The 13,733-nt window shown below is 40.7% G+C and overlaps 2 protein-coding genes across 7 annotated transcripts in view; one reads left to right on the top strand and one right to left on the bottom strand.

The window, feature by feature from the left end:
- The window catches only part of ccdc150 (coiled-coil domain containing 150), a 64,823-nt gene that overhangs the window by 33,622 nt on the left and 17,468 nt on the right, over positions 1-13,733 (bottom strand). The gene's annotated exons all lie outside the window — the stretch shown is intronic.
- The window catches only part of ecel1 (endothelin converting enzyme-like 1), a 38,970-nt gene that overhangs the window by 18,935 nt on the left and 6,302 nt on the right, over positions 1-13,733 (top strand). The window contains exons 7-12 of the mRNA XM_028420300.1: positions 1,543-1,765; positions 4,198-4,296; positions 4,776-4,850; positions 7,709-7,812; positions 8,669-8,727; positions 12,317-12,368. Of these exons, the coding sequence (XP_028276101.1) occupies positions 1,543-1,765; positions 4,198-4,296; positions 4,776-4,850; positions 7,709-7,812; positions 8,669-8,727; positions 12,317-12,368 (612 nt within the window). The remainder of the gene's footprint in view (positions 1-1,542; positions 1,766-4,197; positions 4,297-4,775; positions 4,851-7,708; positions 7,813-8,668; positions 8,728-12,316; positions 12,369-13,733) is intronic.

Below are 13,733 nucleotides of genomic sequence, written 5' to 3'. Positions count from 1 at the left end.
TGATATTATTCTTTGACTGCAATGGAACAAAATGTACATATCTTTGGATTATTGGGAGTTAGCTTCCCAATCATTTCATTTTGCTAACCTCTCAGCAGGGGACAAGACATCATTATTAGTCCAAGATGTAGGCTATGTTAATGTTTCAATGACCAGCTCTTGTCTTCAAATAACTAACTATGATTTTATATGGTTGTGAAAATTTATGCACAACTTGGTTGTAAAAAGTAACATAAAAATAATTGGCTTTGTGCGTCTGGCTTTCAGTAAAAACGCAGCTCCGCAGCATGTGGATCATCTTCACGTACTATGACAGATTACTGTCATTACTTTTCTTTAAAGAAGCCTCAAGTGAAACACAGCTCCATCCCTCCCATGCTGTCTTCCTTTGAACCATTATCTTATAGACGACTTCCACATGTGTACAGCTGCACTTCACTGACACACACTCACAGGCACGTACTTAAAATATAAACATACACCTGCCCAAGCATGACAGCAAGCAAATAATGTGCAGCAAATAAGTGACAACAAAGCCGGGCTAATGAAGCGAAACAGCTTCACCTGTAATACATGTTAATTAGCTGATACCACCTGAGTGTCTCATTCATTTGTTTAGCCTCCCTCCCTCCACCTCCCGCCTTCCTCTGCCTTTTTCCCGTCAATTAAATTCACTTCACATATGCCTTGTTGTGGGACCTTCGGGGTGCTGTTGCCAAGGCGCTTTTGATTTAATATCTCTCATGCATCAGGAAAATTATTTTAAAAAGCGGGGGAAACAACAACAACAACAACAACATGCCTCGAGGTTTGCATGGAGCCGCACAGTAGGAGAAGGGGGCATTTGTCCCCGCAGGGCAGATTAGATGTGCGCACCCAGTGGGGGCACGAGGACACACCAGCGCTCCGTCGTCTGGGGGAGAAGACGCAGCATGAATACATAAATGAATGATCCATTTTCTTTCTTCCTGCTCGACACTTTCCTCACCCCTCTGCTGCGAGTCAGCCTGGATTGGAGGGAGCTGTTCTTTAACGGCTGGGCCCTCTTGACTCCTCACTGTTCGCTCTCGATCACTGTCTCACTCTGTTTTCTTGCTGACTTTTCTGACTCTTACGGGACTTAGAGGCCAGATGGAAAAACAGCACTTTGGGACAGATGGGACTCGATAACAGTCACTCTCAGTAACAAAGGGAACAAAACTGTGCTGGGGGAGCATATATAAAGGAATACTACACAACTAACACTAAAAAATATCACAATTAGATTATTATGTATGGAAATAAGTGCAATTTCTTCATCTGCCATGACCAACAGCAACACATCCTCACATCCGCATACAAAAACAGGCTCCATTCACATGACCACAGCTCCATAAACACTAGTGTAACAAATGTAACCACTACTGTTTTTCCTTGGTTAGTAGTTAAAGATCAGCTAAAGTTTTTTTGGGTGCTTGAATACAATTTTCAATAGAAAAAGATCAAGGAAAGATTAATAACTAAATAACCTGTCTACGTATCTGTTTTCACTGTGTTCTATAGAGTTCTCCATAACTACATGCTTTGGCGCATCGTGGCGGCGCTAAGTGAGCACCTGTCCACTGCCTTCCGCAGCACCATTCATGAGTTTTCTCGGGAGATTGATGGAACAGAGCAGCAGCTGGAGCTCGGCAGACTCTGCCTCACACAGGCCAACAAACACTTTGGCATGGCCCTGGGAGCCCTGTTCGTCCAGCAGCACTTCTCCTCACAGAGCAAAGCCAAGGTTTGGATACGGGTGGATGGTTGGATGGTTGGGGAGGGCGGTCGAGTGATGATTGAAAAGTTATTTGCATATAAATGAAAGTTTTGCACAGCTAAAATTGAATAGTGCCAGATTTAAGACCTGACTACTACCCTAACATTAACATAAGGAAAATACAAACTCAGCTGAACAACAACACATGATACCATGTCAATAAAGAAACCATGTGTCCACCCCTACTGCTTTCATAGAAATTAAGAGAGAAAGCAGCAACCAGGTGCTGCTAATGATTATCAGAAATTGTGAGTGTCTCTGTGGAAGCACAGGTTTTGGCAGTTGGCTGCTCTGGAGCATTCGGGTGTGTGCTAACACAATCGCAAAGAGGAAAGACATCAGCAATGATAATGGGGAATAATTTTTGCCACACTTCAATCTGGAAGATTCTACAGCCATTTCAAAAAAGATAAAAAATCTGTCCATCTGAGCATCAACAAATTCCCACAAACCTCAATAAACTGAGGCAGCTGAGAGTGCTCCATAAGAATGTGACAGACTGCTAAAGTCAAACATTATTGCTGCTATAGGTGCTTCTACAAGCTGTTGAATCTTGGGGTGGACTGAGTTTTTTTAATGCATGGCTGCATGTTCAATAAATAATGACGTATATTTACCTCATTTTAAACCAGCTCAGGACCAGATGATGTTTTATTATGTCCTCATACATAAAACCACCAAACTTTCTTTTCACCATGTGTGGCAAAGAAAGCCCCCTTTACAATATTCAATGAGCTTCCCTATGCTAACACACACTAAGCTTTTCCCTCTTCCCACTGGGTATTAATTGTCTTCCTGCAATACATAAAACACCTACTAATATGCAATTCATCTGCAATTCCCATTGGAAAAAAATATTTAAACTGGGACAAATGTGACTGAAGGCGAAGGCAACTCCAACATCGGCCTTTAAATACATTTCTACATGTGAACCACAGAACTGTGGTAAACATTGTTTCATTGTTTTTTATATGGTTAGATGACTTTGATTGATCCTTTAACAGGGATCTGGAGATCACACCTGCACCAGTCAGAACTTTCTGTGAAGCCTCCACCTCTCATTCACTATGTTTTGTTTCTATTTTGCTCTCTGCCTAGGTCCGCCACAACTAATCCCCACCTTCTGCCCTCTGGTCTCCTTCACTTTCACCTTAATCCTCCACCATATATATTCTTACCTCGGTCTCATGTCCATTCTAGGACATGGGGATATAGTTCCCAATGGGATTTCTAACCTCTGTAACCTCATGCTCTCCCTGTAAGCCCTTCATCATCTCCCACTTCTTATACTCTCACTGTCCACCCACCTCATCTTTCTAACTTTTAAATGCCTGCTAAAGCTCAGAACTATGAAGCATGGCACCACTGGATAGGTTCTGGGTGTGAATGACATTGTATCATAATTGAAAAGGATGTTTCAAAGCTCCTAAAGTTTCTATTTAAGTTCTAATAAGTGTAGATTTCATTAATGTTTTAAGCCAATGGATTTCTATGATAAAGACTACAGGATATCTCTTCAGATGAGCTGTTACTAGTCCACATTATATAAAAACATCAGCGGAATCTGTGCTCCTTATATCCTGTGCTGGTAGGAGAGGAAGCCCTCAGCAAGGTTACTGCATTTGTGGGCATCACCTGTGACCATGCTGATCATTTCATGTCGACTGCACTATTTTGGCCTGTCCTCACAGGTTGGAGACCTCATTATCAAACTGAGTGATACCGGACCTGAAGCCTACAGCGATGTGTGCAGCCTTGAATGACTCACTGATGCTGCTTACCTCAGCACGAACAGGAATTAATGAGTCTCAGGAGCTGGAGCTAAGAGACAGGAGACAGAGAGGGAAAAAACTTCACTGATGTAGAGACATCTGAAGGACACAATATGTCCCTGTGTCTTTGAGGAGTAGCATTTTTTTGCTCATGGTAGTTACTTTCTTAAAAGTTATTTGAAGAGTGGATAACAATATTCAAGACAAGGGTCAATGTGGCTTACATGTATGATGGCCTATTTCTGTTAACTTCAGCTGGAGAGCTGTGAGAAATCCAGTAATGGTTGAACTGTGAGACATCAGAATCTGCTTTGAAATAGGAGCAAAGGTGAATGGAAAGCCACATTTATAGGCTCTAATGGTAGACCAAGCTTTAGGACTCATATGTTGTTTCGTACATGGTTGCACTCAGTCCGGATTAGCTAGTTTGATAAGAAAGGAAAAAAACACTGACCATGTGAGGCAGCTGGAATCTCATGAGATTTGTTAGAACACAAAACACAATGGTTGTTGGACTAAGTATTCTGATTACCAGCTGGATAGTCACAGTAGACTAAAAACCAAAAAAAATAATAGTTCCTTAAATGCCTTTAAAACTTATTCCAGCATGCTATGATCTCCATCCAGGTACAGGAGCTGGTAGAGGACATAAAGCACTCCCTGGACATCCGGCTACAGGAGCTGGACTGGATGGATGAAGCCACCAAGGATGCTGCCAGGGCAAAGGTTCGAGCAGAACTGCAAACATCACTTCCTGCCAGATCCAATTAGTACTTGAATAGAGTTTAATTATTTCTTTGCTTGCTTTCTTTTCTTTCCAGTAGTTTGATTGATTGCTTGTTTAGATAGAAGTGTTTGACAGAATACATCAAGGGCTTGACATTGAGAAGTGAGCATCGCCTAATCCAGATCTCTCTGCGGTGCTGATTTAGGGTCTGCACTGCAAGATATGCCTTCTAATACTTTTACAATCAGAAGTTATAATCCTTTTAGAGGGCCATGCTGAATATAAAGAGCTTCCCTGTAATCCTATTACATCGGGTTTGCTTGATTAGCTGATGCATGTGTGTGTACTCAGATGGCTCCTGCATGGGTCCAAAAACCCAGGATGTACTGTATGTATGTGTTATTGGATGCTGGGTGGCGTTGGACAGGTTTGCTTTGTTTGTTCTCCATCATCATGTCTTCTTCTCCTCCTCACTCAGCTGAAGCACATGATGGTGATGACAGGATATCCTGACTTCCTGCTCAAACCTGAACTCATTGATCAAGAATATGGGGTGAGTCATGGGCCTCTGATGTTGCTCTACACTGCGCATTCATCCTTAGACACAAAAGCACCCACATTTCACACACTCCAATTCCCATATTTTCTCTTTGTTATCTTGCGTTCGGTGTTAGCCTACATTAGGTGCTAATCGGAATACTGTATTGAAATTAACCAGTGCCCCCTTGTGGTCATATGACTAAGTGCATGTAAAAGCTTTGTCAAATCAATGATGAAGGTGAATGTGATCTTTTCCTAGCCCTAAATTAAAGTGATATCTGGGCTATGTGAAAACAAAGGACAAAGGCCCTGTCCCTTTAAGGCCCCATCGTGTCACAACAGTGCAACAGGGCTTTCCCATTTTACAGGCTGCTTTAAATGCATCCTTTGTTTCTGTAGTACCAAAGATGGCAACAGGTGGATTCTCCATGAAATTACTGGATCCAATTTTCAGCTGACTCAATAAACTGAACTTCTATGGCAACTCAAGGTCGCTAAGTGACAGGGGCAGTGTGTCAGAAAAGGGAAATCGTCTAAACAGGAAATCCTCTACAGACCATCTCATTAACATCTGTTACTGTGACCTTCCAAGGATTTAGATACAGCTTATGTCAACTGACCTATTTTGACGTTTAAGTACTGGATGTGTTTTGAATAGCAATAGCAGAATGTTCTGTTAAATGCTAAATCTGACTAGAAACCACATAAAACTGGAGTGCTGATGCAGAACGCATGGCAACATTAAATATAATGACTGAATGATTAATGAGATGCACTGCCGGTTTTTGAGCAATCTTTAAGTAATAACATTTTGGGACTGCCACAGTAAACCTTTAGCTTAACTTAGCTTAGAATAAAGTCCCAAAGCAGGATGAAATGGTACGCCTGTCTAAAGGTAATAATTATCTACCAGTTAATTTATTAATTTAATAATAAAATTATAGTAATGATAACAATAACTTGATTTTTGTACTGACTAAAATAACAAAATATTCAGTGAATTGATAACCTAACACCTCCTCATAACAGCTTCATATTTGTAGGCACATCTCAACAATCTAGCGCAATTCCCAAAATTACAAATAGTCCATTTAATTGAATTTGATATTTAAATTGTCATTTGTACTGTGGTAGATTAAAAGTGCACAGACACAAGGGTGGGTGGAAGTGCACTTCTGTTCTGTGCCAAATGTATTTTTCGTCTGCTGCCATCATTTTTAAACAGCGCTCGATACAGATGTGTGTTTTTGTTACAGTCTGACAGAAGCTCATCTGGCCCTCTGAGACTAAACAAGAAAAAAAGAGCAGGCAGGAGAGATGATGTGTTTACTGTCACTTTAAAGGATGGGGATGTTATAAAAGCGTGTTACATTAAATTTAGTTGGCAAGTGAACAAAACCTCTTTTCAATCTGTGAATAATAAAGCACTGAAAGTGCATTTTAATGTCAGGTGTCAGGCACCACAGCAGCAATAAGATGTGTCCCAATCATCACAGATTACCACTGTTTACAACCTCACAGCTAATTAGAAGCCGACATAGTAGCTGTATTCACCCCCACACACATCCCCAAACACCAACTGAATGAACACTTTGGGACATTTTGGGAAATACACTTTTGTACTTCTGTGCCTATTGTTAGGTGAGAAGATGAAAACTACACAGACTTACATCTGGACTTCAAATACAAAGCTGTTACATTTTGAGTTTTTGTTTTAGTGTAAACACACAACATATGCAGTTTCTGTCACATTCTTAGTCACTGTGGGCTCATTTTTCACTGCAGTAGTCCTGCACCTCTATGGAAAAACAGCACAGCCATTGTAGAGACAGTACAAACAATCAAAAATAACAGTCATAGTAAAAATAATGCTATATACTAAGTACCCAGATTCAACTGTCTGGCATACCAGGCTAATGATAATCATCTGGTCCAGGTTTCAAATGGGTCAAATACAACCTCAGATAAACAACAACACAGGACATACACTTTGTCATTATTTATTGAACACAAATAACAACCAAAATAGAGGAGCCGTGTGTGGAAAGAATAAATCAGCCCACCCTTTCTGATTCCAATTAAGAGGGGAAGTAGCAGCCAGGTGCTGCTTCAAGTGGCCTTAATGAATTGATAATCAGCATGTTGGAGCACCTGGACCTAATGCTACTCCCCTTTTCATGTGACTGCAAATCTTTTAAAAACAAATGGATTCTGGATTTGTTTTGGTAACTGCTCCTGGTTGACAAAAAAATAAATGACATAAACTGGAATCACACGCATGCCTGGACCATTATCATAATTCTGTTCTATACAAAGTGTCAGTCTAGTCTCTGTGGAATGGTTTAATTAATGTATTTCGCGTGTTGGACTGAAAAATGTTTTAATAAGAAAGAAAGAGTCAGTTTGAGAAAACATAGCAAGCGAAAGCACAATGTTATAGTCTCAAGTGAAGACACTGGCCAACTGTATTTCAAGCTAATCACAGAGAGTCTCTCTTGTTGTGGATATACATTATGCCTGCTCATATGTTGACAGCCCTTTGGCAGATGCAGATGTAAAACACAATGTTTTGTAATGTAATGTAAAAAAAAAAGAAATCTACTACAAAGCTGGAAACATCTTGAACAGTGAAATCCATTACTAAAGGGTTGCTGCTGCAATTTTGCAATGGAACCAGCACCCAGAAAGTACCACAAACGACTGAACTACATGTCAATATAATAGTAGTAATAGTATACAACTCATCTCAGAATTTAGGCATCACTCTTGATCAAGCCTGAGGGAAAGACATGTAATATGTAACAGGCACTCCCAAAAATATGTGAAACTCTTCCTTTAATGCTTCTTCACACTCATGTCTCTGACTTGTAGTTTGATGTGGATGAGAAGACCTACTTCAAGAACATCCTCAACAGCATCAAGTTCAACATCAAGCTCTCCGTCAAGAAAATCCATGAAGAAGTGGACAAGACAGCGTGAGTGTCCCGTCTCCTCGCAGCTACACTCTCAGCTCGCTGACGTGCAGCGGGGGCAATTAAAAAGGTTTAATAAATCTGTGTTCCACGCAGCTGAGGCTCACACCACGCACCTCCTGTGAGCCTCCCTAATATGTCTGACATGCCTAACATGTGTCCCCGTGAATCCCTTTTTAGTTTGACATATTTGTTGATGCGCCTCTAAATTAAACCAACAGATACTAAATCGACATACACAGCTGCTGAAAATCCATTTGATTTACTTATCTATACCAGCCAGGCAGCCGAAAAGTGCTGTGGGACATGCGCTTCGTTTTTCTAAAATACAACCCTGTGCGCCTGGATTGAGAGCCTCTCGCACACATTACAGTCACATTAGTATTCCAAGGTGCTCCAAACAACTGTATCATTAGCCCACACTCAACGCCCTGAAGAGTTAAATCACACACTCCCTCTTTATCACCAAAAAAGTGAACCTTCCATCACTCACTCTGTCCTGTCGCCATGAAATAAAGAAAGAAACAGTCCTCCTCCTCCTCTTCTGTCTCCTCTCAGTCCACACAGAGCCATCAGTCTTTCACTCCTAGAACAAGGGCATCTCACACTTTCAGTCATTTGGGTGGATTTTGTGCTAATCGATCGTACTGGCTTTAAGTGGATTACCATAAAGGAACTGTCCGTGTTTTCATATGCAGAGAGGGACTTCAGTTATGGGACCACACACTGAATATTTCTGACCGGGGGGGAGGGGGCTTTAGAGAGATTTCGATGGCAGGGTTTGGGATTCTGTTCAGGACTTTGGTGTGTTTTGAGTGTGAGGGATCCCATCTTTAAAACCCTCTGTTTTTCTCCTCAGGTGGCTTCTCCCCCCTCAGGCCCTTAATGCCTACTACCTCCCTAACAAGAACCAAATGGGTGAGTGCGTGACTCTTCATCGTGCATGCTGATGTTTTTGTTCTTTCTGTCATGTTTCCACACACGGGCCTTCCTTCATTTCTATTCTGTGCCACAACACGCAGCCGGCATTAGTTACACACAATTACACCATGTTGCCGTCTGCTACCGACAAGTCAAACACGATGGCCGCCAGAAGAAAAAGAAGCGTCCACCTCCTCATATCAGATTCTCTCTCATCGCTCACTTGCTGCTTCCATCTCCACCTCACATACTTAATGCCCCCCTGGAGGAAAAACAAGCAGTAACACCTTCCCGACTTTTAACAAATCTAGCCTTGCATCGTCCCCCCTCTCCTCCCCATCCTCTCTCAGGATCAGCTCGCTGTCGGTGTCGGCCTGCCTGCTGGATTAAATCTCTCGCAGAAAAATCAATGGTGTGCTCACAAGCTGATGCTGGAGGACGGGAGGAGTCAGACAAACAGCCATCAAGGCCCACTGATTCATTCTAAAGCAGACAATTTCTCTCACTGAATCCAGCTACTTCGGCTCTCAGCTCTTCCTCTCCTGCTGTTTCATTCATTTCGATACTCGATTCCTCTCGAATCAAATTACGCTTCTCCACTTAAAAGGTACCTTCATCTCTTTGGCTTTATTTTATGTGAAGGATCAGGTCGTGTTACAAGACAAAAACAGCAGTTTAATTAAAAGTTACTTTTTCTTCTCTTACTGAAAGGATGATAAAGAGTCAGTTGTTTTTTTTTTGAAGACACGATTTACAATATTGTAACCATATCAGGACCATTTAATTATCTACATTTTAGATTTGTACCAAAGGGTTTAAAAATGGACTTTTAGCATGCTTTACTTGCTAAAATACTTAAGTAAAAGTACAATTGCCCAGCAAAATATATACTTAAGTGCTACATCAACAGGAGGCCAGAGACAGTCTAACACCAACACTGCTGTCATTGGAGCTGATAGAGCCACCTGATTGGTTCGAACTTCACAGAGAGCAAGACAATCCATATTTTTGTGTAGATCGAGGCAACATTTGAGCAAAACTGTGTTCATCAAATGTAACAAGTAACTACAAACATTGTAGAAATGTAGTGGAGTAGAAAGTACAGATAATAGCTGCAAAGTGTAAAGGAGTAGATATCTACAGTATGATCTATCATCTTTACTTAGGTAAAGAATAGATATGAAAAATGTACTTAAGTACTTAGGTACAAATACATTACATTCCACCACTACTTTTATATGTGCCCAATTTGGGCCATTACCTCTGTTTAGCTATTTGAAAAGTTTATGCGTATTCTTCTAAAGAATAATGATTTGTCCTATTCTGAAGCTGAAGCAGAGTCACATTAATATTCAAAAAATGCCAAGACTGCTATTTATTTACAGAGCAATTTGTCTTATATACAGAGTGTGTGTTTGTAATTTTAAACTATTTATTTTTGCCTCACAAATGAATCCTGGTTTATTTTGGTCTCTGTTCTTACTTCTGATGCTTTAAATGCTTACATTAGAGTCCTTGTCATTCTGTCATCGTTTTTACTGTCCTCTTTCAACCCTTTCATGATCACCGCTCTGCGTTTATTAGATCCACCTGTGCTTTGTGTTCTTTAACTAGTGCCTAGTGTTCAGGCCCACTTAGGCCCTTTTGCACACCTGGTCCACATATGACACAAGTTTAATATCTAATCAGACATAATACATAACACCTATAAGACAAGCTGTTAGCAGCAGATCCTTTTAAGTCCTAGAAGTTGGCAGGTGGGGCCTCTATGGATCAGACCAAGTCACAGAGAACATTCCACAGATGCTCGATTGGACTGGGTCAACACCCTGGACCATGAACTATTGTTCCTTTGTAACAGTGAGCACTATTTTGCTAAATGAGGCCAACAGAGAACTGATGAGAGGGTGGACAATGCTTACGTAACATTCTGATGCCCATTAAAGGCATTTTCAGCAGTGGACATGGGTCGGCATGGACACCCTGACTAGTCTGAGACTATATAGCTCCATATACAACAAACCTCTCTATCAGAACCAGCAGGAAGTATTTTCATCATTGTATCTGTTGGATCAGACCACTCATCACCTGCATAAGTGTGGCTTAGTCATCCATTACCTTTTTTTTTACTTGTGTTGGACCACTTTGATGGTACTGACCACTGCAGACTATATACACCAGATACACCTCACCAAGACCAACCCCCCCCATTTAAAGATGCTCAATCATTTAGCCATCACAACTTTTTGCACAAACTTGTCTGCTGCTCATTTCCCTGCTTGTAGCATCAACTTTAAGGGGAAGCTGTTAACTTGCTACCTAATACATGTGTCCTCCTTCCTGCTCACTTGCTGTCTGACCCAATGATAAGCAGATACATTAAACATTGTCAATCATCTGGATTTGGTGGTCTGATTGCAGTGAGCACTCCCCAAAACTCTGCTTTCTGTTGCTGTTGAAATCATCAATAAATGCCAGTCTTTCACCTCCACTGGCAGCCACACATGCCTGAGCTGTAACAGAAGCAGCACCCTGTTTGACAGATTGGATGGTGCTCTGGGTCATGAGCTGTCCCCCTTTTTGTTCACACTTTCCTCTTTCCATCACTTTGATTGAGGTTTATTTTTGTTCGATCAGTTCATAAAAGTTTGTGGATTCTTATAGGGTGTGATGATCTAACCTTTCTGGTGAAGAATCCTCCTGATTTGTTAACAGAGAAACTTGTTTGCCTGTGTCCTGGAGAGCATCCTTGACTTGCTGTCAGAGCATTTTCTGCTTGTACACAAGACTTGTGCTCCTCTGATTGGGTCATGTTTGTTTGCTGTTTTCTAGTTTTTCTGTCCACATCTACTCCTTTACAACAGACCCAAATATTGATTTTGGCCAACCAACTACCTTTGATACCAGTCTGATAGATTTATTTTCTCATTATTATCTTCTTCGGTTGCATGGTCACCCCTGTTTACCTCTTACACTGACAGAATGACATACCATTTCCAAGAAACATTTCATTCTCAAGTCACCAAAAACTTTAGAGACCTGACAGTTTGAGTTCTGTGAGTAAACTCCTACACAGTTCCTTCTATGTAAACCTACTCTAACAAAGCTATGGGCTCGGTATTTCAATGTATTGTGGTAGATACTTTAATGGGCTGAAGCACAGAACATGAAGATAGATGTTAGCACCCTCTCTACTAATTCTCTGTCTAAAAAAATATCACAGTCAGATAAACACTTTTAGCAAAAAAAAAATCATTAATTGAGCTGCGGCAGGTGCTGCTGATGATCAGTCCTTGATGAACTGATCATCAGCAGGTGTACAGACCTCTATAAAACTAACTGTGGAATTCTTTAAAGACCTGAAGACATAAGTTAGTTAACGAAATGTCAAGTTAGTTAACTAGTAGTTAAGCAGTACAAGGTTTGTTATTTTAAATTAACATCCAGCTTTAAGACATCTGTGTTTTCCATTTTCCTTTAATTGAGACTGTCAGTTCTTGCCAGTTGTGATATTCCTGTGTAATTTTGGTTGCAAGAACACCTGCAAAATTCTGCTCCCCTCATGTTGTTTCTTCATTGATTTCAGTCTTTCCAGCCGGGATCCTCCAACCAACCCTCTACAACCCAGAGTTTCCACAGTGAGTACAGCCCAGTGTCCCTGCCTTTCCCCGCTGCCGTCAGTAGGGAGGCAGCAACATCTCCACAGCCACAACAACAAAGGTCGTTAAAGCCTGTGTGAGTCTGGCAAGTCTCTGCTTCCCTTTAAGTCCCAACGCACCCGATTAAACCAATTTAACTACCCACCAAGAGCTCAATTACTGAACAAGGTCCTGCTAATGAAACAGGTGTCATTGAGAGGTCGCCTCCCTAAATTTGAGTCCATCCAGTAATTTGATGGTGCATGAGAGTAGACAGCCTCCCTGTCTGTCTGTTTCTCTCAGCTGGTCTCAAACGAGATTTAGTAGCATTATTGGACAAAACCATTCCTCACCACGTTTCAGTCCTTGAAAACAGAACATATGTTTGCATATCTTTGATCCATATCTACATGTTTATGGGGATGGGACCTTGGGACCTGTCACTGTACATTTAAATCAGAACACAAGTGAATGCTTGGTTTATTTTCACTAAGATCTGGCACATACAGGGTGGTTCATGGCTGACAAAACAAAGGGATATAACCAGTAAGAGGCTTAATTAATTAACCTAAATGATGATTTTGGCTTAAAAATTAGATTTGTGATTTAACTCCTCACAAGGCAAACGCTGTCTGAAACCTTTTGACTCATTCTGAACCTTGCATTGTGGCTTGGGTTTGTGCCCTGTCACTCAAGCACAGTATGATACATATGATATAAAGACACAACGCTGAACAATTTAACGCTTTAATAAAAAAAATTTCTAGTGAGAAATGTTGCAAATGGTAGATCAAGTTCAAGTACAGTTAAACAAATAAATTACGAGTATGACATATCCTCACCTCAAGCACAGATTCCTCATTAACCCGGCTTACATCTGCCCTATGCTGTCTTTCATGTACACAAATGATTCATTAATTATCTTTAATAGTGTGTCAGCTTTAGTAACAGGCTACACTAACACTAATTAGCCTACCAATTTCTATAGCGAAACAGGAGATGGGTAGTTTGTACTTGGGTATGTGTAAGATTTTGACTTAAAATTTGATTTTATTGTTTGTTTTATTTAAATAAAGTTCAGGACTAACGTACTGTAACAAACAATAGATTGTGTTATGTTACCAACACAGTACATTAAAGGTTTAAAATGGCAAATGAATACATTTCTGACATGATGTTAATATAATGCTAACGTGATTTTCCAGCTAACTGTCTGGATTATGCATGAATACACTGAACACTTTTTCTGCCTGTTGATTTTCTTTCCATATAGTATTGGTGTAAATGAAAGAGAAAAGGCTGCCATGAAGGAAGGAAATCAGTCTAGACGTTTTTAGTGAGATCATAAAGAAAGCGATGCAGTAC

The sequence above is a fragment of the Parambassis ranga genome, chromosome 13 (genome assembly GCF_900634625.1).
Source record: "Parambassis ranga chromosome 13, fParRan2.1, whole genome shotgun sequence".
NCBI lineage: Eukaryota > Metazoa > Chordata > Actinopteri > Ambassidae > Parambassis > Parambassis ranga.
The sequence above is the reverse complement of the archived record's forward strand: the minus strand, read 5'-3'. Positions and strand labels throughout refer to the sequence as shown.